Source organism: Schistosoma haematobium, chromosome 3 (assembly GCF_000699445.3).
Source record: "Schistosoma haematobium chromosome 3, whole genome shotgun sequence".
NCBI lineage: Eukaryota > Metazoa > Platyhelminthes > Trematoda > Strigeidida > Schistosomatidae > Schistosoma > Schistosoma haematobium.
In genome coordinates this window covers 12,485,131-12,511,211 of record NC_067198.1, presented here as the reverse complement: position 1 = coordinate 12,511,211, position 26,081 = coordinate 12,485,131, and the positions used below count along the sequence as shown (strand labels likewise).

At 32.2% G+C, this 26,081-nt stretch overlaps 1 protein-coding gene across 3 annotated transcripts in view; it reads left to right on the top strand.

The window, feature by feature from the left end:
• The window catches only part of CABIN1_1 (Calcineurin-binding protein cabin-1), a 54,421-nt gene extending 28,931 nt beyond the window's left edge, over positions 1–25,490 (top strand). The window contains exons 19-33 of one of the 3 annotated variants that reach the window (XM_051207974.1): positions 544–996; positions 1,311–3,231; positions 5,661–5,759; positions 7,147–7,289; positions 8,236–8,298; positions 10,214–10,325; positions 11,380–11,541; positions 13,076–13,594; positions 14,894–15,081; positions 17,506–17,831; positions 18,932–19,056; positions 20,051–20,227; positions 21,149–21,312; positions 22,936–23,437; positions 25,220–25,490. In XM_051207974.1, coding sequence (XP_051068958.1) covers positions 2,557–3,231; positions 5,661–5,759; positions 7,147–7,289; positions 8,236–8,298; positions 10,214–10,325; positions 11,380–11,541; positions 13,076–13,594; positions 14,894–15,081; positions 17,506–17,831; positions 18,932–19,056; positions 20,051–20,227; positions 21,149–21,312; positions 22,936–23,437; positions 25,220–25,324 — 3,360 coding nt within the window. In that variant the 5' untranslated portion in view covers positions 544–996; positions 1,311–2,556 and the 3' untranslated portion in view covers positions 25,325–25,490. Of the gene's footprint in view, positions 1–543; positions 997–1,310; positions 3,232–5,660; positions 5,760–7,146; positions 7,290–8,235; positions 8,299–10,213; positions 10,326–11,379; positions 11,542–13,075; positions 13,595–14,893; positions 15,082–16,378; positions 17,200–17,505; positions 17,832–18,931; positions 19,057–20,050; positions 20,228–21,148; positions 21,313–22,935; positions 23,438–25,219 lie in introns of those variants that run through there. The other 2 variants (XM_051207975.1, XM_051207976.1) reach the window with 2 other exon arrangements.
• Positions 25,491–26,081: the final 591 nt, after the last annotated feature.

The following is a 26,081-nucleotide window of genomic DNA, read 5'->3' as shown; positions in this document are numbered from 1 at the left end:
AACCAATACATATGTATTAAAATTTATCCTATTGCAGAATGCAGTGACTATGTGGACTCAGTATTTAAGTAGATAACGTGATAACATTTCAAGAGCAAGATACTAGGTTCAAGTTTGAGATGCATCCATCTGACGAGTCCTAAAGTAAGAAGAGACGTGCATCCTATATTTCACTGCTAGTCACCATATATTTCTACTTAAAATATATATTACCTATTTCATTTTGATGACCAATGTATCAATATACATATGGAATCATAGATGTACTTGTTTTTCTTGTCTATTGATTTACTCATTTGTGAATGTTGATATTTCAATCAATGTTGATAAATGTAGTTGGCTCTTTTACACCTAATAATGACCCTTGGGGTTGCACAAATATGATTCAACTGTTAAATAGTGTAACTTGTTTTTTTATTTAAAAAAAATGCCATTTAAAATTGAATAAAGTTTGTCAATGTATTATCTTTTTCCCTTTAGAAGTGTAATGATTGTTACAACTTATCATTTAATTAAAAAAGTTGTTTCTTTATATCCATATAGGTGTTGGATATTAATGGGTGATGGGTATATGAATGACAATAATCAGTCTTATTCAAATCAATCAATTATAAAATTAAACACATCAACTGATATATCCTTATATGCTAATTTATCATTAAAGTTATTCACATCTTATGATGATAATGATGATGAGGTAATAATTACCTTTGATAATAAAGATAATTATGATGGTTTTAATAAAACGGTGAAGAATAACAATAGCACAGAAAATAATCAATTGAATTCATTCAACAATCATGATGATGATGACGATGATGTGTCAGTACATGAAATGAATATAAATAAAGTAACAATTTCTGAAGCATGTCGAACGGTAACTGTCCTCATTGATTTATTAATATGTATTATACGTACATCGGTTAATTTACTATCGAATTGGAAAATGAATTTTTATTTACAATTAGTTTCTTTAATATATGAACATTTATACTGGTAAGTTCTACACTCATTGTTTTTGGTTAATTAAGTGTTCATATTATTATTATTATTATTATTATTATTATTATTATTATTATTATTATTATTATTATTATTATTATGTTTTAAATACACGAGTCTGGTCAAAGAGAGCGTCAAAAACACTGACGCTACATAAATAGGATAGTTATGAAGAGATAAATGAAGGGAGAATCGCACAATCAATCGATAGCTGAATATAAATAGTATTAAATAAAATACTAAATTTGGTTTAAAATACGGCCATGAAAAACGTCTTTCAACTCAAAAATGAGTTATCTCACTTTTAGAAAGAATGTAATAGAAAACTGTAATATGGTTTTGCTGTGAGCGAGTTATATGTGACCGGAAACTATCAGCAACAGCCTACTGTGGGAGAGAATAAACCAGTTTCTTGCTGAAGAGGAAATTAGGAAAAGAAACTGGAAATAGATAGGACATACATTACGGAAATCACTAAACTACATCACGAGGTAAGCGCTAACTTGGAATCCTGAAAGGAAACGGAAAAGAGGAAGGCCGAAGAACGCATTACATCGGGAATCGGAAGCAGACATGAAAAGGATGAATAGCGACTGGAGAGAATTGCACAGGAAAGAGTTAGATGAAGAATGCTGGTGGGCGGCTTATTCTCCTTCACGAGGGGTATCAGGAGTAAGTAAGTAACTATATGTGATAAAATCTCAATCCATTGAGTTTCAGAATTTCCAAGATCTCGACCAGGGAGTTTTGACGTACAAACATTTACTAATCATATACAGCTATCTTGGATGTCAGTGAACCATGTGACCAACTAATCACTTCTCCGGTTTTTATGAACAAGTTCTAGCATCGAGGATATTGAATATATTACTGATTATTTTTTATCCTATTTAATTTAACTGTCTAATGTCTACATCACTTTTGTTTAAATAGTTATGTTTTAGTCACCAACTAGTTTTAAATAGACCACCATTGAAAACCTAGAGGCACTGGACGGTCTTTTTAGCCTAATATGGGACTTCTCAACAGTACGCAGCTACGACCTCACCACAGGGAATCAGACCCAAGACTTTCGGTCTCTCATGCAAACGTTTAACTTCTCATACATTGGCTGATATGGATAAATATATCACACTCGCCACCGTTGGACTTCGATGGTTATGGTTTCTCGTTAGAGTGATCTCACGGTCCAGGGGTTAGGCCTTCGGATGCCAGACCAAAGGTCGTGGGCTCGATTTCATGACGAAACAGCTATTGAGTGCTTCCAGGCGTTCGATGATGGTCTAGCTAAAATCTAAACTATGAAAATTCTACAATCTTCACAAATCCCCTATACTATTTACTTATGCAATAATTGAATTTACCATTATTATTTTTAGTATAGAACATAGCATTCCTTGTTCAGCTTTGCCTATTGAATTGAGTATTTATCGATTTGATTCAGAATTAACAGTTGATGATATACCATTTGAATTGAAAGTTAATGCATATAGTGGAACGGTTAGTGCACCTCCAAGTATTGCATGCTTACATTTATTCCATGAACTGTCTCTGATGTTATTTGCTTATAATCAAATGTCCGGTGTAAATATTCCATGTCGTGACTGTCCAGATTTATTGAAATTATTAATACAGATAGTGATACGGAGTAGTAGACAACTACAATTATTAAGTGCAAAGTTTTATTCACCTGATATACGTACATATCTAGAAACAGGTAATCGTAGTGATTATCTAGCTGATAAGATTATATCATGTAATAAAATTTCTACTGAATGTCCAACTATTCTTCAAACAAATGAAGAATTCATAAACCCGGTTTCTCCGGATGATAATACAATAGCATGTACAGATGATCTTCAGAAGAGTATAACTTATAAATCTTGGCCAATTGATTGTGTTTGTTTAACTCAAGTATTAAGTTGTGCTGTGAAATGTCTATTGGGTGGTTCATTAACACGTGAAATTACTACTGTCTATCAATCACCAATGGAGAAATACTTATTCTTGGAATTACTAGAATCATCTGATTTTGCAAAACTTTTTGATTGTATCAAAAAGAAATCCGTCGATAATTATGTTAATTTTTTACCTGAATGGATTAATACTTTAAAGAATTTATACACTTCTGATATATTTGATCATCCATATCTACAACAACCAATACAGCAGAATAGTTTGAATAAACCTAATTGGTGGAATCCAGCCACGATTGATGATCAACAAAGAGTAGGTTATTTACTGTTTTCTTCTTGATTATTACTGTTTATATGTGTTGTATTTGTCACTTTTATATTTGTGGATTGCTTAACTGGTTTATGGTTAGTATTGGGACCCTGAATCTAAAGACGCGTAGTGAGGACACAAAAATTAGTGATATTGGATTTATTCAACCATGGGAATGAAGCGAAATGATACATAAATACACTTATTCATATATTGATGTTACTTAAATTTGGTGTCTAGTTAACAGTTGTTATATACAGAAGAAATACACTGGATTTCTACAAAAACTCAAGCTACATATCTTACTAGATGAATTCCATACTGAATTGGTGCAAATAATATCATATCTTGAATGAGCATCATACTAAGATAACGCAATGTTATACTGAACAAAATATCACACTAGAAACTAAACAAGTAATAGACTGAATAATTATCGTATTGAATTAAAAAAGGGAAGTATTGTTTAACAAAATTTACAATAAGTTAATAATCTAATTTTGCATTTTCATCTTGTTCTATCACCTTCAACTCCTTAAAAACAGGTCTGACTGGAAGCGTTGAAATGGGTGCACATTAATTTACTTTTGTGAATGTGAATTAATTATATCTGAGGCTGGATGAGTCTTCTCTAGTGATGTCAGCATGAATCTATACGTAAACCTGTCTATTATAAGGTCTATATGGAACTCCGAGGGCTACTGCCGGTCCCAAGCCCGGATGAAGGAGGAGGGTTGGGCATGGGGTTAGCGACCCCATCCCGTAGAAAACTAACTCGCTAAAAAAACTCTATCCATTAGAATATCGTTAAGTTTAATTTTAAATTTATTTAGTAAGTTTAATAAAATAGTTATAAGTAAAGAGAATTATTTAAACGAAACGAAACATCGACGATGATCAGTGTGATACATCAGTTATTTATGTTTTGGGATTAACACTTTTACCTGTATATATAACAATGTCTTATCGATTATCAGTTCCAATGAAATTATGAAGAACAAATGAAGATTTGACATGTGCAATGTGATAGTCATTTAAAAGTTCTATATAACGGACTGAATAATTTCATTACTAAACAATTCTTATAACTGAAAGATGATTTCCAGCGTAATTTGGGTTGATTAAGAATATAAAATTGTTAATTACACCAATCGAGTCTGTTCAATTCTAAAAGCTAGTGTATTTTATAGTTGTTGATTTAATTATCAGCTGTGATTTACTTTAAGGATTAATCAAACAGGACTGGAAAGCTGTTTCTCATGTTCACAACTGGTCTGTACTGATGTATAGTTCGACAATGGAAAATCAGCTAACTGATGACTTCACCTGTCTAGGTAATCTCATTACCCGTCATGTGTTGGTGACTAATGAAATGTTGCTACTCATTTTGAAAGTTAATTTGACCCGGATACAGGTTTTCTGCTTGAATCACATATGATAATCAGAATCAATAAGTGAGAAGACACGATTCAAAATCGGTTACAGTGGAGCCGATATATTCCTTGTTTCATTCTTTCTATTTTCAAACTAAGTTTTAATATTATTCTTATTTTTCATTTGTAGTCATTCTTTTCAGGTCGTACTCCCTGACAAGTCTTTTACTATCATTGGAACTATGGCTAATTTTGATCTTGTTACTTTTTTGTCGCAATTCGTGTGATAGATAGATTTTTTCTCGGTTAATATATGCAACTTAAATTAGAAGTATTCGAATACAAAATGGCATGGTTACTTAAGCACAAAACTACCTGTCGTCAATAATGCATATGTGTCATATTGAATTGTTAATCTACCAAAAAATGTTATTTATAATGTTATAATAATTTTACAACTGCGATACAAAAACATCAATTCTTTATAAGATAGTTCCACAGGTTACGAATTCTCGATTTTCTTCCCATTACATGATATTCGTTACATATTAATTTTAGTTTTAGTACTAAACCATAACAGTCAACTTGTTAATGATTACAATTCAAGACATTCGTTATGTTCTAGTGACAAATTCGTGATGGAGTTTAGACATGTCAGGAGTGAAATATTTGTCTGTTGGTTAGTGGTTTCATTATATCGAAAATTGATTAAAGCTGAAATTGTACCATTGAACACGGACCCCAGTGATTTTGATAGTTAAAGGTTCCTAACGAGACCAGAAGACCCTAGTGGGGTCGTGAGTTCATAGTGCTCATTAATCCTAAAGTTGAACGAAACACTTGTCTGATGCTTCCTGGTTTTAAATGATATCCCGATTGAGATCAAACTGTGATGCATGCAACCCATGAAGTTGAAGAAATCACTGTTTATATGTTTTTTCTCAATCATGTACCAGTTAAACTTTCAGTGTCCATATAATATAATAATTTTGTTGAAATTTAACCGTTACTAGTTCACCGTGCCTTAATATTTTTGTTTTTATTCCTCTTTCATTTTAGTCACTAGATTGGGAATGTGTAAAGGTCATTTTTTTGATCTCTTATCCTAGTCCCTTCCCAGAATACGACAGTATTAAAACACTTTCTGTATCAACTGAGGTATGTTAAAATAAACCGATTAGTTAAATTATCATTAGTATTAATGTCTTTTCATACACTAATGTTTTATTGGATGTTTTAATTATAAAAACTATTCATAATGAAGCAGGTACAATATAACTAACGTATTTGACGTGACATTTTGGTGTTCTTAACTTTCTTTGTATAACTCTAAATTTTAATGCTTCAGTGTTATGTGTTAATTTGTTAAAATTCAAGGCCCATAACCTTTAATTCTTTAATGGTTTATATTTAAAATGTAACAAATAAACAGAGTTCTCATTTCACTACCACAAATAACGTAGGGTATTTTAACTCCATGGGTGTTTTCATAATTCCAAGAAAAATTTATAAGTGGAGTAATATGGCAACGAAATCGTGTAAGGAGACAGAGATAGGAAGTTCAGTAATGCAATTCATAGCGTCAGAATAATAAAGAGATAGTCAGAAGCCACAAAATCTGTTGTATTGATCATGATATTGAGACCACGTTTGCCTGCATGTAGTATTTCCGAAGAAACTGAAAAAGAAAGACTACTTTATCTTGTTGTCAAGGCTTTAAAAAGTACACATACGCGGCGATGTAGTACTTGTTTTTTAGTCGATTCTAGGATTAGCATCTATATATATATATCATAGGGTTTTGGAGATTGTTGAGTTTCATGGAAATCATGAACCGATCAATGTTAGACTACCATTGAAAACTTGGAAGCACTGAACGGCCGTTTCGTCCTAGCGTGGGACTCCTCGGGAGAGCACACCCAAGACCTCGTAATAGGTACTCGGATGCAAACCTTTAAGCTCCAGATCACTGAAACGGGATTTATTTATGATAGTGACAGCTGATGGCTATTATTCATTGGGGTTTATCCTATTGTTAAATTATTTGTCTATCAAAAACCTCATATAATCCAACTTGATGAGGTTGTTTATGGTGTTTTTTAGATTTAAAACTTTTATTTAGCAATTGGTACTTGAAAAAAACTTTTCGAAATCTGGATAAAAGGTTTTTACCATTGGATTATAAACTGATGTGAGATATCTTTCAAGTTCGGAAATATCAAAAAAGATCGTTCAGCTCCACTCCTTGGCTTTAACAATGGGAAGTTTCAAGTTGTTAAAGCTGAATTATAGTTCGGATTATATGCACAAGCCGATGGGTATATGGACTCAGCTAAGTTGATAACAGCCTGGACGTTTAGAGTCTAAAAGTACTAGGTTCGTGTCTCAGAGCGAATATCAACAGGTAGGTGCAGATATATATCCAGCTGGCGATTCGTAAGTAGGATTCCACTGCTAGTTACTATTCGAATGTGTTTAAAATAGCATAGTATACTCTACTGATATTGTTTTCTTTCTTTCTTTTTTTCATTCGATACTTATATAGATGTTGAAATTTTTATGTGATGCATCAAAACTCATATCATCTAGTGAATCTAAGAAAATTTTACCAAAAAGTGAAATAGACATGATAATTCAATCAAAGGTGAAAGATACTCAACATTTGCCATCTGTTCCTAAAGGATTAAGGTTAGTGGTAATAATTTTGAGTACTATCTATTACCGACTTATTTCATTACAGTTTTATCGTTATCTTAATGTATTTTGTAAATAACTAAATTTGTTAAAAGTTGCAATAGTATGTGCTTTTCTGTTGGGATTTATGAAACAGTTATAACCTATGGTTACTAATTTTAGTTAAATATATCTGTAAACCAGCTGAAACGGCAATACGAGTTCCATGCAGTTGTTTATTGGATGATTTCACGACTTTTAGAGAACTTTCGAGGTTTGAAAAGTGGTAACCCTCATTATCAGTAGACTTTTCATATCGTAAGACAAATCACTCATTTCATCGGATAATCGTAGTACCTATCAACTATAAATTGACTGAAGTTATGAATTCTGACCTTTATATCTCGAGTTATTGATCTTGAATTACCGTGTTCACCGCCTGCGAGGTTTGAATGTCATGAATTAGATTCTGTTTGAGGCTCCTGGATTTTCATTACTTTATGGTCTCAAACTAGTACAAAAGCGTTGTTTATATTATTATTTGCATAGGTTTGAATAATCTCGTTGCCAATACTGAAGATAGAATTTGTTTGTTGGCATTCTGTATGCATCCAGGGCGGATTGCCTCTTTGTCACAAGTTTGAGTATTTACCCTTAGGATACCTCAAACACTTTAATAATTATATAGACGTCAGACCATTTTTTGTGTGGAAAAACTTAGTGACTATCTGGATTCATTAGTTTAAGGTATAACACATTGACAATTGATTTTAGTCCCAATGTGATCATTAATACTACATATCACAAATAGAACTAGACAGTATTCTGGATTCCACTGGTAGCCATAATCCATCTATTCCAAAAATAATCATTGTTTAAGAGATTATGCAGTTGGAATATTTTTTCTTTATTAATAAACCTTATCCTCATTTTTCAAAATTTTTATGTCTTATACTTCTAGTTTTCTGACCAAATCTATGTATTATTTAATCGCTGATCACTATATGAAAAATAATCATTTTGAGTAAGTTGTATTTTGTTCTTCTTCATTGAACTCTTTTTTAATTGTTACTTATTACACGTTGATTAAGCGAGTATGGGTTAAGGGTGATAGTTGTTAGGTCTTACATTCATGGGGTTACTTTTCTGGTAGTAGATACAGTATAATCTTTTTTTAAAAAGATCTCTACATGATTCTTTCAATACATCTGACTACCTATCCAACCTTCTTGGAAATGCTTAATTAACTCACTAACCAAGTAGAAATTGATGTATCGAGCCTTAAGCCAAACTGTATTGTGCTGAGGTCCGATGATGTTATCTGGCTTCATGAATTTAATGGATATATATTTTTGTACTGTATCCAAGATCTACCATTAGTATTGTGTGTACCGTTGAATACCTATTCAGATCATATTGAACCATGAAAGATTGGCTTAGTAATTCATAAATTCAAACAAATCGTTTTCCTAAACCTAATATTGCTCATTTGGTGGCTCACGTATTACGCAAAAATGGTTCTTTGCCATTTCGATATCAATTTTCGTTATTGTGCAGTCAAATATGAAGCGTTTTTACGCATTACACTCAACTTCTGTCGTATTTATGAATTTTCGAACACCTATTACTACTAGATAAATAGAGAGACTACCGAGAGACCTCTGTGTTATGTAGAATCGGTGGCTATTCGCTACCTAAATCCCAATTTCTGTGTACAAAAAGAACTTGTGGTTCACCTGGTTCTATCATGCTGACTGACTCACTGTCTCCTTTCCTTGGATTTTTTTCTCGGATTTGTTTCATTGATCTCATCTTTATTTCACCACATTAACACTTTCATTGTTAATATTATCCAAGTTCTCATTTCTATTTTGTGGCTGTTTTAACTAATCTTATTATTTTAAGATTATTTGATTTGAACATCTAAGTACTTCAGTTTTCTCTTATACTCATTTAAACTATTATCGGCATTAATAAAAGTACGTTACCATTAGTTTTTGGTGGTCGTTATCAGTTTCACCATTTTTATCTTTTGTAATCATGAAAATTTGCAAATGTTTCTTACATTCGATTGACTATCTTCGCTATCCCGTCATTTTTACTTCCAAATGTCCTGGTACGGTCGAGTGTGCGGAGAGTCAGCTCTTCCTTTCGTAATGCTCTCAAGTGGTCACGCATACACATTCACTCCTAAGGAAGTCCCACTCGCTGTCTTCTCACGGCAGGAGTGTTGTTTACGAAATCGAGAGAACGAAATGCGAATGTCCGACTCTCAAACTGGGTTGGTGGGTACGTAAGATTCACCTCAAGGACCTCATAGTAAACTAAGTAAATTTTACGTGTTACACATGAAATTACCATTGTAACATTTATTTCTTTATACAGATCAGTGAGTGTGTTAATGTATTGAAGTGCATAATCAGATGGGATGAATTCACTGTATTTCATGTTGTTCATTATTTTTGCTTTATAATGGATCATTGTAGCATGATTTATAACTTTGTAAGAACCTTTTATTTGTACACAAGATCCACTCAATATTTCTTTTATAAACAGTATCTTGCTGGAATTGCCTTGTGGATCAGACCTTTAGGTCGAAGGCTCCGGGTGTGGCCCCCTAAGAAAACCACCTGCTCCGGTTTGGGCACCCGGGCAGTATCACAGCCCTCACACAAATCAAATGAGATTTGTGTGGCACATATTTATCTGGTGCCCCCTTGTACCAATATTTATGTGCTCAAATAAATCAATAAAATGCTGGAATTTACTTGACACGGAATTTCTCATTTTGTTTTGTTTGGCAATTTGTTTCTTTCTATTCGATTGAATACAAATTATACTTTCTTCGTTAAATATTTACAAACAAAATACCATTATTCGTTAAAACATGAGTTGATCAGTCGATATTTGTTACCTTTGTATTTTCTGTTTTCATCTAGTCGTGCTGTGGAGTATTACTTACAAGATTTATGTGTTTCTCCACAACGTGTAGATACATGGGCTTCATTGGGTTTGATTTATTCAAGTGAATTGGAACAAGTTTTAAATTTGGTAATCATACTGGTCTTTATCATCTGTTTTCTCTATAAAATAATTGATATTTGTTAGTTAGTTTACTGCATAGTTTTGGCTTTGTTTTTCAAGTGTAGTTGGTCATGTACAGATCATACAAAAGTTCTTATTTGGTTGGCGAATTAATTTGAGCCTATCGTTTAAATGATAGTTTAGATCAACATTGTTTAACTGCAACCGAATAATTACTTAGTTAACTCAGTTGGTAGAAGAAGACCGTTTGTATGCTACCGTGGTTCAGGTTCTGTTATAACTCTCCTTATTTAAAACTCGTTTACAAGAATCTGTTTCTTAATGAAAGCTATTTCAGGTGGTTTCGTCGAAAGTTAATTTCGTTAATTGTTCATGTCAGGAACTCCCTCTTAGTTTATTTATCAGTTTTATTCATAGTTTTATTGTATCAAATTTCTACGAAGTTACTAAGTTCAATGAATGTTGTATAATTGCTAGTTGCATAATGAGATGCGATGTGGTATGACAAAAAAGAAGTAGGATTTGTTTACATTCGATAATAAATACGACTTAATTACGTCCAGTAGGATAAGCATGACTTGAAACTAGATTAAAAGATTTATAGCTAGGCTGGGCACTTGATTGACACATCAGATCATTATATAAATTACTTGGAATCAAATACACAAAGTTCGAATAGCGATTGAGAATCCTCTATAAGCTAGAACAATAGTTTGCTAACACAGCCTACTTACAGTCCATACAGAATAAAATCCGAATTAAATTAATAATGGAAAGAGTTTACATTATGTAGTGTCGTATATTTAGTGTAGCTGGATGTGTCCATCTCCGCTCACTGACCAATTACATCTTACTTTTATCATGAACCGATCAATGTTGGGTCACCATTGAGAACATAGAAGCACTGGACGCCCGTTTCGTCCCAGTATTGAATTCATTATAAAGTATCAATGCATCACTGTCTTGAAAATGTTTCCTAATTGAAAAAAAATTTAATAAATAATGGTAGTGGTGTTGTATTGCTTGAAAACTCATTTCTTTCTTAATTTTTATATTTTAGACTAATCTAAAAACTGAACGAGTTTCTGCTGAAGCTGTTACACGTTGTTTACGTTGTTTTAATGTTGCATTACATTTACAACCTGATACTGTCACATTATTAATTGAACGTGGTTGCTTAGCCTATCAATTGCATTCATATGGTGCTAGAATTGTGAAAAAAGTATGTTTAATGTTGATCTTATTGTTTATTTAAACATAAACATTGATACAAGAAGGTACCAGGTATATGTGCACCACACTTTGTCATTCGATTTGTGTAAGGTCTGGGATACTCCCTAGTTCCATAAACCGAAGGGGGTAGTTTTACTAGGGGTTCACCCTTCGAACCTTTGATCTAGAGACCTAATCCACAAGGCACTGGGGCAACGTTAGGAGATGCAGTCCCATGGTAGTTGGTGACCAGCCATAGATTCGTGAGCCATTTATCCCTTCAGAATTCTGAAGCTCATGCGCACCTTTGGTTTGGAACCAGTATTTTTCAATCCTCGTAGATGCACACTAACCCGGCTATGCGAATCCTTTATTCCAAACATACTTGGTTTATATACCAACCAAACAGACTGCATTTCACCATAAAATAGGACATAACATTTATACAAGATTAAGCCAAAATGTGGCTGTGAACGTGGGAGACAGTAATCAATAAACTGGACATAAGAACAGTAAATTGTATAATAATAATAATAATAATAATAATAATAATAATAATAATAATAATCTATAGGCTAAAATGAAGCTTATAACAAGGGGAATATAGATATACATAATATAGTTACTGACTAGTTATACAATAAGTATATATATATAAGCCCATTAATAGTTCTGAGAAGTTACTCGTAATTTGATTTTCGCTAGGATATAACAAACTGCGATATTTTCGTCTCAGTTTGCCAGTATTTTATATCATAATAATTCCCAAAACTTTTAATAATAGCGCGTGCATTGATACATTTAGCACTCATAGTTATACAGTTCAAAGAAAGAACGTTTTCCTGATAATAACAGGTTCATGACTAATTTACAGCATGGATTAGTGAATTGAGTAACACTACTCATGTAGAATCATTAAAAAGATCAATTCCGTACAACAGAGTATTCTAAAAAAATGGTTGGAGAAGATTTGTAGCTTAGGTTGATGATTTAGTTGGAGTTTCATTCTCTGAGCTGGATGGTTTGGTCACGAAGCTTTCATTATTTTTCTGAACAACTTCATCAACATAAACTTCAGATAGTTTGTGAAGTTTGTTTTTATGATGTTGTTCAGAAGAACAATGAAAGGTCCACGACCATCCAGCTCAGAAAAGAAAACTCCACCTAAACATTCAAAAAATATTTAGCGATAAGTTATTAAAGAATTTTATATGATAGAACTGTGTGATAAATTTGGAGTTTTTATAAAGTACTCGAAAACAGGTGATATTGTAGCAATTTTGACGTTGGCGAGTGCATATATTGTCCAAGTTTGAATAGACATGGTCCAAATCTGAAACAGGTTATAAGTGTAATATTCGTATATTGGGAAATATGTAGCGTAAGGGTTTTTTGAACTGATGATAGTGAAATGTATTTTTATGCATATTACAATACATGATTATATAATCGATTTTTAATACTAAACAGAATCATTTTGTCCTTATTCTGATTTTTTTTCTCTCTGCCATTGCCTCATTTCCTATTTTGGCATGACTTTTCAGTCAGAATATAGGAATTTTCCAGATGCTCACTTGAATCTCTGTCGTAAATGGCGTTACCGAATGTTACAATTAGCCCGTTCATCTTATGAAAGTGTACTAAATTTATGCAATATTATGAAACATCAACAAACCACTACAACGACTATTACACAAGAAATAACAACAAATGATACAATGAATAAAAATGAACATTTAAATACTAGATTAGAAAATCACTTGTCTGACAATAGTAATAATACAAACAAATTAGTTCAACAGAGTAAAGAAGAAGAAGAAGCATGGTTATGTCATTATATGTTAGCGAAATGCGCTGAGAAAGATGTACAACTTATGCAACAATCTGGTGATACACATTCATCAGTTTCATCCAAGTCATCCTCATCTTCACGATCTTGTTTAATGCATGTTCTACGTTTATATCATGAATCACTGAAGGCGTTAGATTTAGCTGGTGCAAAATATCCGAAAAAAATTATCGTTTATAATAAAATACCTTTTAGAGCTGTCGAAGCAATTGAAGTATGTATTTACTGCAGTTTTTTTTAAAATTTTACTCTTTATGAAGTCTAATTGTTGTTAAAGCGCTAGCCCTGTGGTTAAATTGTTCAGTTTCCAATCAACCCAAATGCATACCACCTACCTTGGTTTGGGCAATTGAATAATATTACTGGCTTAAAGCTTAGTACACCAATCTGTATCTGGCAAATAGATTACTAAAATAAAGTACTACCTGTTAATAATAGTAATGATAATAACTACGGCGAATAAATTATATTCAAGTCAACAAATATTTTCTTACTTTTTAAGCAGAGGTGAATGGTGGTTAGCAGTGAAAACTAAGACGCGCGTTTCGTTTCATATGAGACTAGTCAACTGGAATTGCTTGCTTATGTTACATCCTGGATTCCATTGCTAGTCATCATCCATCTCTTCTTTAAAAGAAATACGAAAATATTTGTTGACTTGAATATATATAAAATCATCTTGAATTGGTTGCATTATCGAATCAGTTCGCACATGATGTACATATACCAATGAGACTTAACAATTACAGTCCTATACGTCAATGGGAAGATTCAAATCGTAAATACGTAATTAATATTTACATATATTTGTACACACTACTTGCTCTATTATCTATTTGAATATGTAGGGAATGATGTTAAACTGAATTTCGTTTATTGTTATTAAGTAATCTAAAGTTATTTATCAGTTTTATCCGTCTGTTTATATTCTGTACTCATATTTAATATGCCAGAAATTAGAGTAATATTACTAACATTATTTTCAAAAAGCCAGCCTTTACAAATTTGTTAAATATCCTACTAGTGCTCTTGTTGTTCAATCCTATTAGTCTCGATAAAATCGGTATCAAGAAATCTCTACAGTGTCCATATCAGCAGTTCGATTAGTTCATATGTCTAGTATCCCTTTAAATACTCCACTTCCTTCAACTCTTTCAAAATTATAAAAAAAAGTGGAGAAAAACATTGTATGATTCCATTAAATCTAAAGAACAAAGAAGATACAATAGTAAAAAATATTGGAATTTATATAAAATGCATGTAAAACTTTTCTCGTATCTTTTTCACTTGTCTATTAGCGCTGATTTATTTATTTATTATTATTATTTGAACACATAAATATTGGTACAAGAGGGCACCAAGTATAAATGCGCCACACCATATTTGTGTGTGTGTGGGCTGTGATACTGCCCGGGTGCCCAGACCGAAGCAGGTAAAGTTGTATATGATAGATATTTTAAATGATTATTTTGTAAATACCTATGTTAATATGATATTTAATTTTTCCCCTTAGGTTTATTACAGAATTCATGCATTATCTCTTAAAACATTATTAAAGCATGGACCACCTACTACTACTAATGTTACTAATCAATCTTCACAATCGACTTATTCTATTTATCCAATTAATTTAATAGAATTAGACCAATTTCTGACTATGATTGATTCATCTGATTTTGTTACAAGTGCAAAAAAGCCATGGTAATTTATAAGTGTTTCTGGGGATTTTAAATTACTTCATTAAATGGTGCTTATTTATGTTTGAAGTTTATTAAATAGAAAATTCGAAAATTTCCACAATACATGATAATTATCATGTGTTCTGTGGATAATAGCTTCAAGATACGATTCTTAAAGTGAAAACTCGTGACCAGTGAACTTCAACCGGGTCGGGTGGGAGGAATTTTCTCAATTAAGACAATGGGAGATGCCTCAGTACCATGGATTGATTAGAGTTAGACATGTACACCATTAGATGCCGGCTTAGTGGTCTAGAGGTTAGGCATTTGCACATGACACCGAAAGTTTTGGGTTCTATTCCCGGTTTCAGGATCGTGGATGCGTGGCCACGTGCATACAACCACTGCCAGGGAAGTCGTTCTCACTGCCTTCTCACGACAGGAGTGTTGTTTACGAAATGAGAATATCCAACGGTTAAACCGGGTTGGTGGGTACGTAAGATCCACCTCACGGAGTTGGAAAGCTTTGATTCGAAACCAAAGGATCCTGAGGGACTGAATGTCGTATGAACCTATTGTTTTTCACCGGCTATGATGGGACTGCATCTCCCAACGTTGCTCTATTGTCTTGTGGAACAGACGTCTAAGTCGAAGGCTCGGTGAGTGGCCCCCTATGAAAACCACTTGCTTCGGTTTGGGTACCCGAGCAGTATCACAGCCTTCACATAAATCGAATGACGAAGTGTGGTGCATATATACTTGGTGCCTCCTAGCACCGATGTTTATGTGTTTAAATAATAAATAATAATATAGATGTTCACTTCTGATTAGTCCCATGCTAGGAAGAAACAGTCGTTCGATGTTGTCTTGTTGTCTGACGTAGCTCGGACCGTGACTTAAAGGAAATCCAACAATCTCCACGATCCATACTAATAAATATGTGTGTATCGGATATATATGTGCTTAACGTTCGGATAAAAATTGTCTTTCACTGTACAGTTATGTTTTATGAATTAATATTTCGGTAGCTAATGATATAACTGTTGTGATCTGCTAGTCCAATTTTATGGATAAACACGCTTTCTAAATGTTTAACTAACCCACTATGCGAGGAAGGAAATTCACATTTCCTAAACGAATTAATAATTACAGAAAACATATTTATGTATATGGTACTGGAAGGGTCCAGACTATAGGATATATATATATATATATATATATATATATATATATATATATATATATATATATATATATATATATACTTTAGACTAAAGAGGGGATAACCCACTCTCTCATCATAGATGGATTACACTTGCATTCTTTACTTCTCATGCAGCCTTGTGACAACATGTGGTCCGTTTGACTTTTCAACAACATGTACTGTATCTGAGATTGCTTGAAATTCCAATAGTTCAGTATATACTGATAGAAGTGACTAGTACAGTAGTAACTTAGTTGACTAGATTTTCGAATTGACTGTCTTGGGCACTTTAAATTTCTTGCTGCCAGTAGCTTGGATAAAATGGAACATATTATAACCATTATATCACCTATCCTTTAATAAAATTTCGTGAAGTTTTTGAAGTAAGCAACTAGTACTACAATTATTTAAATTATATACTGAAATAATACAACAAAAAGCTGACAAAAATTTCATAGTTTTTCAAAGATTCATGTCATTCTCACTTTTAATAAATGAACTACTGTTCTCCCATTGTTAAGATAGTTGATTTTAGATCCTTTCCACTTCGTTATTTCATTCATTTGTAACACATCCCAGCCAACTAAATGGTATCGGTTTGTTTCGGGGTATAATTTCAATAATTGGTGAAATACATACGTATATTCAGTATATCCTTACAAGAACATATTCACACTGTAGTTTGATTTTATGGAAATAAAATTTATTTCATTTCGAAATCAATCGGCAAATTTAAAGTGTCGTATAGCTACATAACAGTGACTGTTTTGAAAATCTATGTTTGTTCACAAACCATGTTTTGTGTACGAAACGTTATCATCCCAAAAGTGTTCACTCGTAACAATTGTGACTCATAATTCGCTATTTCTTTTAGGATCTTCGAGTTCATTCACATCAATATTGGCTGGGGATGGGATTTCTACGAGAGCTTTTCAGGTATATTTGTTAGGCTTAGCGTCCAGCATTTGTTATTACTTTGATTCTTTTAAGAAATACTTTTTTAACGTGATGATAGTCAATGTAACTTCTTTTATATTGATGTCATACAATTCGTCTTGAATAAAGCGCAGACCATACTTCTATTTTTAGTACTTTAATATGCTATATTTTTTTTTAAGTGACTAAATATAATCACCTCCTGTATTCTATTGTATATGGAAACATAATCAGGTGCTTTTATTGCGTAATCTAATGTTAAAATTTGTAGACTAGCATGCACCATGCTCTCTGTTTTTTTTTCAGTCGTAGAACTCGTAAACGAACAGCCAATATGGCAGGATTATCTAATAAACACAATCAACTTCAAAAATCAACTAATCAACTTGGATCTTGTGACAATCACAACAAACAAATGGGAACAAATGAAACTAATATCAAAGAATCTAGTGCAGATAAATTGGTTCAACCATTAGATATTAAACTTAACCCAAATACTATTCCATCACAAGATGAATTTATTGATCTCATTTCACCTGATCCACATATAGTAGTTGATGAAGAGGAATCTACAAATTTACTGGAACCATCATCATCACGTTCATCGGTTAACGAATGTGTCAATAAGCTAGGTAAGCGTTTTCTCTTCGGAAGTATCTACATTTTACTTATCTATCTGTCATTATCTTCATCATTGTTAATGTTTTCATGTTTTTTTTCTATTTTATGGTTGATTATTTCAAGTCTGACGCTATTCAATCGGTCGTTGTGTTTTTGCGTTTTTCACTTTAAAATCTTATCTATAGTTTAGCAAGTGATGATAATCTCTCTAGATCTCCATAGATCATATGTTATAAGTCCCCATATTTGTTCATCACTCAGATTTCAATCATTTAAATCTTAACCATTTTACAACACTTGTAATAATAACAAGAAAGTGAATTGCTTATTTAGTATTGAAGTTTGTAATAAATATTTTACAGTTTCTATAAATATTTTAAATTAAGAAATTGAAGTTATTTTTATGAGCGAAAATGGATAGTGGTTAGCAGTGGAATCCACGACGCGCGTTTCGTCCTATTTGGGGTTCGTCAGCATGATGTACCTGCACCTCAGAGTTGATACTCACTCCGAGACTCGTACTTAACGAACACTAACTCTGAGATGCAGGAACACCCAGCTGACAAGTCCCAAATAGAACGAAACACACGTCTTGGATTCCACTGCTAGCCACCATCCATCTTTGCTTAGAATGTTTGTGACTCAAGGTAATACCGAGGCAATCTGCGGAGGATGCATATATGCTAATAAGGGATTGATCAACTGCAGTCCTAAACATCAATGGGAAGATTCTTGTCTTATTAATCAGCGGAGAATTAGTGAAAAATATAGTGAGCTACCTTATGAGTAGAATTGTTAATATATTTAGCATAGATTATCCCTAATAAAATGTTGACATACTAATCATAAGCCATTTCGTTCACACTTTATGTTTCGAAAAACATATACTATTTACATTTTTTAATATTGTTGAGCTCTTAAACCATAGACACTTTTATTCAAAGACTCTAATTATCATTCTGGATAAAATTTTCAGCAAGTAGTCGATGTAAACAATCTATTTAAACTATGAATTTACATCATCGCTTTCAACTGTTCGTTGTAAATGTTAATGTATAACAGATTCTGTTTTTGTTTTCTTATTTCTGTTCAATAATTTTAACTGTTTAAGGTTTATGGAAAAAGTGTATTGATCGTTGCCGTTGTGCTTTAGAATTGGTACTTCAAAGATTACCACTTCATTATAAAGCAATGTATCGACTAGCCTCTCTATATTTGCATGCTCCCCATTTAAAAGTAAGATAAATCTATTGTTTCTTGATGATATTATTATTTCGAAAATATATTTATTTATTTGGTGTGAATTGAGTGATGAAGGTATATTTTCGAACATGTTCGTACTTTATTCAAGATAGATATTAAATTTAAAACAATTAGTCCCTTTGATAAATTTCGATAGTGTTGTAATAAGAAGACGAAGATCATCAATACATTTCGAACAATCTGATGACAGATAATGTACTTGTTATGAATATTTATTTATAAAAATAAAAGGTCAACTAGACTAGAAATGGAGGGTAAGAGGAGACAAGGATAATAATGGGAAGACAATTTAAAATCTCATCACTAGATAATAAGCTAATATTACCAGGGTAGGTTTAAGGTGAGAACAAACGAATATCTACACTAGATTCCCCCGCAGCGTTTATTCTACAGGACTTCGACACAACTCAGATCAAGAACATGCGATTAGCCTGACCAGAACGTAAATATATTTCCATACAAAAAACCCGACACAATCCAACAACAATGAACAATCAATAATGTTAATAGTAATAATAAGGATATGGGAATATATAACTCATCTAATACCTGCCAGATTATCTGCATGTCTGACTAAGCAAACAAACAATCATTATCATTCTCTCCCACACATCCAATTAGTGTGCTCATTAATAAAAACGATTAAAATCCTTAAGTTCCTGTAATTTCAAAAAGGTATTTTCATGGGACAATTAAACATCGATGCACCGAACAGAGAATGGGAGCAATTTTATGTCACGTATAGTTTGTGGTAAATTATTCCAGAGTCTAGAAAATTTACTAGTAAAGTAATTCATATAGAGAGAGGATTTAGAATAAAACAAGGAGTTCATAAATAATGAACTTATCATCCTAACTAATTTTTAAATAGATGCGATTTAAATTTGTAGAAATTATTGAACAAATGCTTTGTTAATATATTTCGATTTACTTGTATTACTGTGTTATGATTGCTTCCACGTTATAGGATCCTTGTAAAGCATTGGATATATTATTAGGACCAACAGATGAATCTCAAAAACATTTGGCATCTACTCATACTAACACTTTGAACGACAACAATAATGTTAACACTACAAATGCATCTACTCATTTGAATATTGGAGGTTTATTCAAAGATAGGAAGCAGAATAACTTTTTCTATGTATGTTATTATTATTATTATTATTATTATTATTATTATTATTATTATTATTATTATTATTACTATTATTCACTTGTTATCCGTATTATGTAGAATATTTTTAATTGCATTTAGATTATTATTATTATTTGTGGAGGCCCTCTGGGTGACGCATAAGTGACCTTGGGAAAATCCACCCACGCACTAGGGTCTAAAGAGTGTTATAAATTGGCGTGAAAAATCAGAATAGGGATTTATGGTTAGGAATTAAAGTTCTGTTTTTCATCACGAACTGACATCAGCTATAATATCACGATTCTATTTAGCTAAATGGTTAAATGGCATCACTCTCTCCCTTAAATCTTATTGGTTTGTCCATAAATTGTAATCTCACCACTGTTTCTTTTTCTTAGTTATCTGATTGATTTCATTTTTGTTGAAACATCCTATACAGACTACGAACAATGAAACCTTTTGTATCATTTGGAAGTACATGATAAAATAATCAAATATCTACTTTCGTTATCGTACACTATAAATTAAGCGATGTGTCACTACGTTTGCTCAAATATTGCCCATTCCGACATGTCATACAAGCTTGTGTAAGAGTAAATTGGATTGAAGCTAGAGGTTGGTGGAACTAAGATATGGCATCAATGATGTTAGTAGGTAGGTTGACAGCTATTTAATTGGGTTTGGAGCGATAACCACGACTAGTAGTTGGAGAAGTTTGATGACGTGGTTTAGAATTCATCATTGTAGTTCAGTTGTATTTAGTCCTTATTTTATGATTGACTGAAGTCTTTTGATATTATGAAGTCTTTGCTTGGAGATATGTGTGTATGTGTACTTCACAAGTATTTACATTTTGTTTACTGATAATATTATCCCAAAATGAGCACAAAATGTACGATGATTGATTGTGTTTGAATTTTTTTACAGGGTGTTTGGCGTATTCCAACGGCTGATATTGATCGAAGTGGTAATTTTGCAGCTCATATGTACCGTTCAGTTTGTTTAACCCTATCTCTACTTCATGATCATGGTGATTGGAGGCGTTTAGTGCAAATATTTCATCAATTAAGGAAACAACCTCCGGAAGAGAAGTTAGTTTTTATGAATGATTTCAACCTAATTTATTTCTTGCTTTTGCTGTCATCATCTATTGATGTTACCTAATATTAATAAATAGTATAAACTAGAAGATAAAAAGTGGAAGATTCTCGTGAATGGGACAGAAAAATTTTCTTTATTGAATCACTCCTTCTCCTATATCTCAGGAAGTGCTTTTGGTCTGTTTGCAGGGCAGAATTTCGTCTTCCGACTTTCAGAAGGTTAAGCGAAACGAAGTTATGTGATAAACAGTTTTCATAACACGTCGTTGTCATTAGTAGAGCTGATATTGTTTCCATGGGCTTATCGTGTAATCCTGTAAAGATTCCGTATTATATCGGGAATAATTATGCATCCCATCCTCAATAACCATCAAGTTGATACTTACAATATCAGGATGATGCAATATCGCTTTTCGAACTACAAAGAAAGGTCAATAGCTGAATCTTTCCATATATTTCTTAACCTTACTGACCTCACTTGAAATGAAGGGCTCACTATCCATCCGACTTCGATCATTTATCCTGACTAACATGTATGATTCTGTCCAAATTCTACACTATTATTATACGTACAAATTCAACCACGTCTTTTCACGTTATAAATTTCACATTTTTCACCCATTAACACATACACAAATACGGGACATATCCCACATAAATCAAATAACATTGACTTAGTCTGACCTTTTTTTCGATTAGTCGGACTAAATACTTTTGCTTTGCTCCCCTGTTCCTTATTTAAACTTTTTGTTGTTAATTTAATGAATTAATTTATTCTCTGAAGAAGTGGCTTACGCTAAGTCAAAAAAACCCATTGGGATATTACAAAGAGAATATTATGTTTATTAGTAACAATCTACCGAATGTTAAATATATTCGAGATTGTCACTTCAAACATAGTAATGATAATTACATCTTATGCTTACTAAGTTACTTCCATGAAGTCCTCGAAATTGGATCACTTTGAGATTATATCGTGGAATAAATGAAATTAAGATTATGAACTAATTATTCGTAACACAATGATTATTAAAGTAACCCAAATACTTCAGTGATTTATTCCTCATGGCATATTAGTTGTTGAAGATTGCTTAGAAGTATCATATTGTGATGAGAGATCTGTCATTTGCCTCTATGGTACTGCGAATTATATATTGATCACTAACATATATCATCAAGAGAATTCCAATCATATTCAGATTATTAAAATAAATAGAATTAGTTATTTTCATTGTTTACATTGAATTAACTCACGTTCTGAATACTCACTCTTGATAAGATATAACTGAGATGATTCTTATCCAATATAGTGAACTTTATGACTTAGATATTTATTAAATATCTTTGTCCATAGTATTGTGTTAAGATTGTTCTTTAGACTATTAAGTATTAAGAAAAGGAAAAAGCAACATCTTTTGTTGAAGCTACAAATAATCATACGTGTTTCCATTCAAAATTATAAACATTAATTAGGTACACGTGCTTAATATTTCATAGTTATTATTTACAATTACAATGGTATTTATAATCATGATGATAATAGTAATAATTCTTGTGACTTTGTTTGACTCATATTTTTTATCTGTGTTTTCTTTTGTTTACATGTTAAATTAGGAGAGGATTTCTTGGTGAAGGTGATCGTGTTTATTTAGCTAGACGTGCATTCAACCTGATACAACCTACTTTGTTAAATTGGCTAACCCAATTATCATTATCATTAGCTAATAAAATTAGTGAACAAATTTCAAAAGATCATACGTTTGTATTTAGTTCTGATATTTCGTGTATAACTTCACAAGGTTTTTTAACTAATGAAATTTTAACACAAATCTATCGACTTCATTGTGTTTCATATTCACGTAATTCTTCATCTTCCTCGTGTTCTTCTTCTACTACTACTAATACTACTTCTGGTGTATTAGATTCCACGTTGAATAGTCTAAATTCAAGTCTTTATTCTCCTACTACTAATAATAATGTAAGTAGTACGACCGCTAATACAACGACTAATTCTGGTACATCTACTCTTCTTGATGTAAATACTACATTGGCAGCTGAAATATCTGGTTATGCATCAGTTCTACAGTTAGCCTATCGACTGTGTCCAACAGTTTGGGTTAGTTTAAAGATGTGATAAAATTTCTTTGTAATTTATTTACACTCTGTAGTCTTTTTTACGAATATTGTAGTTGTGAATCGGTTGATTATTAGAAAGAGAAAGAGAGAAGGAAAGAGTGAGTCTAAATTATGGAATAGTTTAGTGAAACTTTAGGGGATCATTTGATGAAATTGTCCACTAGATTCAGTGATTAACATTATTGTTGTTATTGAATGAGAGAAAAGAAGAAAACAAACTTTAAAATTTCATTCTGTTAATAACGTTGTTTCGAACTTCGGTTAAATATCATAAAATATGACTATATTCAAAAAATTATCAACCCTATGGATGTCTAAATGTTTTTTGCTGTAAATTCAAATTCTGTTTGCTTCCAATAAGTATGCCTTCTTAATTAGATCACTAAATTATTGAGTCGTGTTTAATTCTATGTATCTGTGTTAATTGTTGTGTTGATTGTCAGAAGTGGCATCGACTTTGTGACTTCTAAAGAATTTCAGCCTTCACTATAAGGCGTCATAACTCTTCTATTTGTAGATCGTTGAACTTTTAGGGGAGGTTTTCAACGATCTAAATGATGCTCCAAATGGAGTTACTGAGTTTGGATTACTCTAATACTATGAACTGCTCTCGCTTAAGGAGCATCCTCATTAAATACATTAAGGCTTATTATTCTATCACGAAGATTCTTCTTTTAATGTTAGAGCATCAAGGCGATGTATTTTCTATTACTGTTTCATGTTAGTATCTATCAGTTATAAAACCACAGTTCATAATAAACAGGAAATAAAGAATCTATACATAACTAAATCATTTGTAGTACAAAATTAGGGGAAACGGTAACAAGCTTAAATATCTGTAATTTATGAAGGGAAAAAGTGTTATATCAAAAGTTAGTGAATTCACGAGTCGATCTAATCTAGACTACCATTGGAAATCGAAGCACTGGATCTTCATTACTGAGGAGTCCCATACTAGAACGAAACGGGCGTCTAGTACTTCCAGGTTTTCAATGGTGGTCTAGCTTTTACTGTATTTTTGATCTTTTGCAAAAATCTATGGGGCGCTGTCTTATTTCCGATTGTTTCACTCAAGATCATCGTTATATTATGGTTTTGACACACTCAGAGTTATCGTTTCTAGTAAGATTTTGATATTGTTGTCGAAATTCGCATAATCTTATGATCACCTTAGCAAGGACAAGTGAGTACTTGGTCAGAATTACACATTTATTGTGGTCGGTTTTAAACTCTACCATCAGATAGAATTTTAAACGGCTGACTTTTATAACTTCAATCAAAAATCCTACACTCTTCCACTTGGTTCAATGTTCCATGTATATTTGCTTTTTTTCTACAATCTCATCTTACCCAATCATTTATCTTCAAACACAAAGTAGTTTTCGGACTATTGATCAGTTTGATTTAAACGTTGACTACAGCTGAGGATAAACTCCACGTTTTCAAGTCATCTAATTGTATCGTAGTCAGTAATTACAATTCTGTCATTAAATTGCAGATATCTTGGAATAACTTCTATTATAGAATTATTTGGAGTTATGACTTTTGCTGTGTTGCAATTTATCTTCCATCATGCCTGGTTGCGCTACACTTGACACGTCCGTAGCATAAAGGAGTGGTGAATATAGATATTTTGTTGTTGTTTGATTATTACAGACCTCATTATTTTCTAGAATATTTTTCACTAGACGGATAACATGTATTTTTGACCATGAAATTATTCACTTGACTTTTCTCTCGGTTATCCTTTCTTTAATTTCAGGATTCTCGTGGACCGTTAGTTCCACTTGACTGGATTCTACAGAGATGCAGTGAGTTAGCTTCATCAAGATCCCAAATTGGTTTGGCTGATAGTTCCAGTAAATAAATGAATGAAACTTGATCGATATAGAATTTTAGACATCTTTAAATTACATTATGATAATATTTTTATTGAGATTCATGTATTATTGACAGATCTTGTATTAATTTGACTCTCTATGATGTTATCTCTTGTATATAGATGTTTGAAGTTTAAAAAAATACACATTCCGTATAATCTTTCTTGTTTATATAAGTTTTCTATGTCTGTAACCTATATAGAACTCAAGTAATTTATTGGTCATCTATATGATATGAAAGTCTTACAATAGTCGAAGGTTTTATGATGGAGTTTGTGTAGTGGTGAAACAAGTTAATCAATTTACGTTAAAGATTTAGTTTACTGGCGTAACGAATCATATTATCGATAAGAAAAATGTCATCATTACCTAGTTAGTTCATAAAACTGTTGCACACATTGTTAATTTGATCACTCATGTTTGAAGCGTCTGATGAACTATGCAATTTATGTATTTGGTAGTGGTATTTAACTTCTTAGTCAGTAGTAATTTGTATTTGGGTAAAATAATGTGACACATTGTAGTAACTCTATTTGTGTCTATTCAAAACGGAACAGATCACTTACTGTGGATTGATTTATCTGATCACAATCAGTGTTGATGTTATTTTAAAATAATGTAACAAATAATAACCGAGTAGTGAAACGTGAGTAAACGTGGAATGATGAATTTTACAATAGAAATTACTGGTAAACGATGATTGATAATACATGTAAGGGACTTTATACATTGTAATGAATCCAA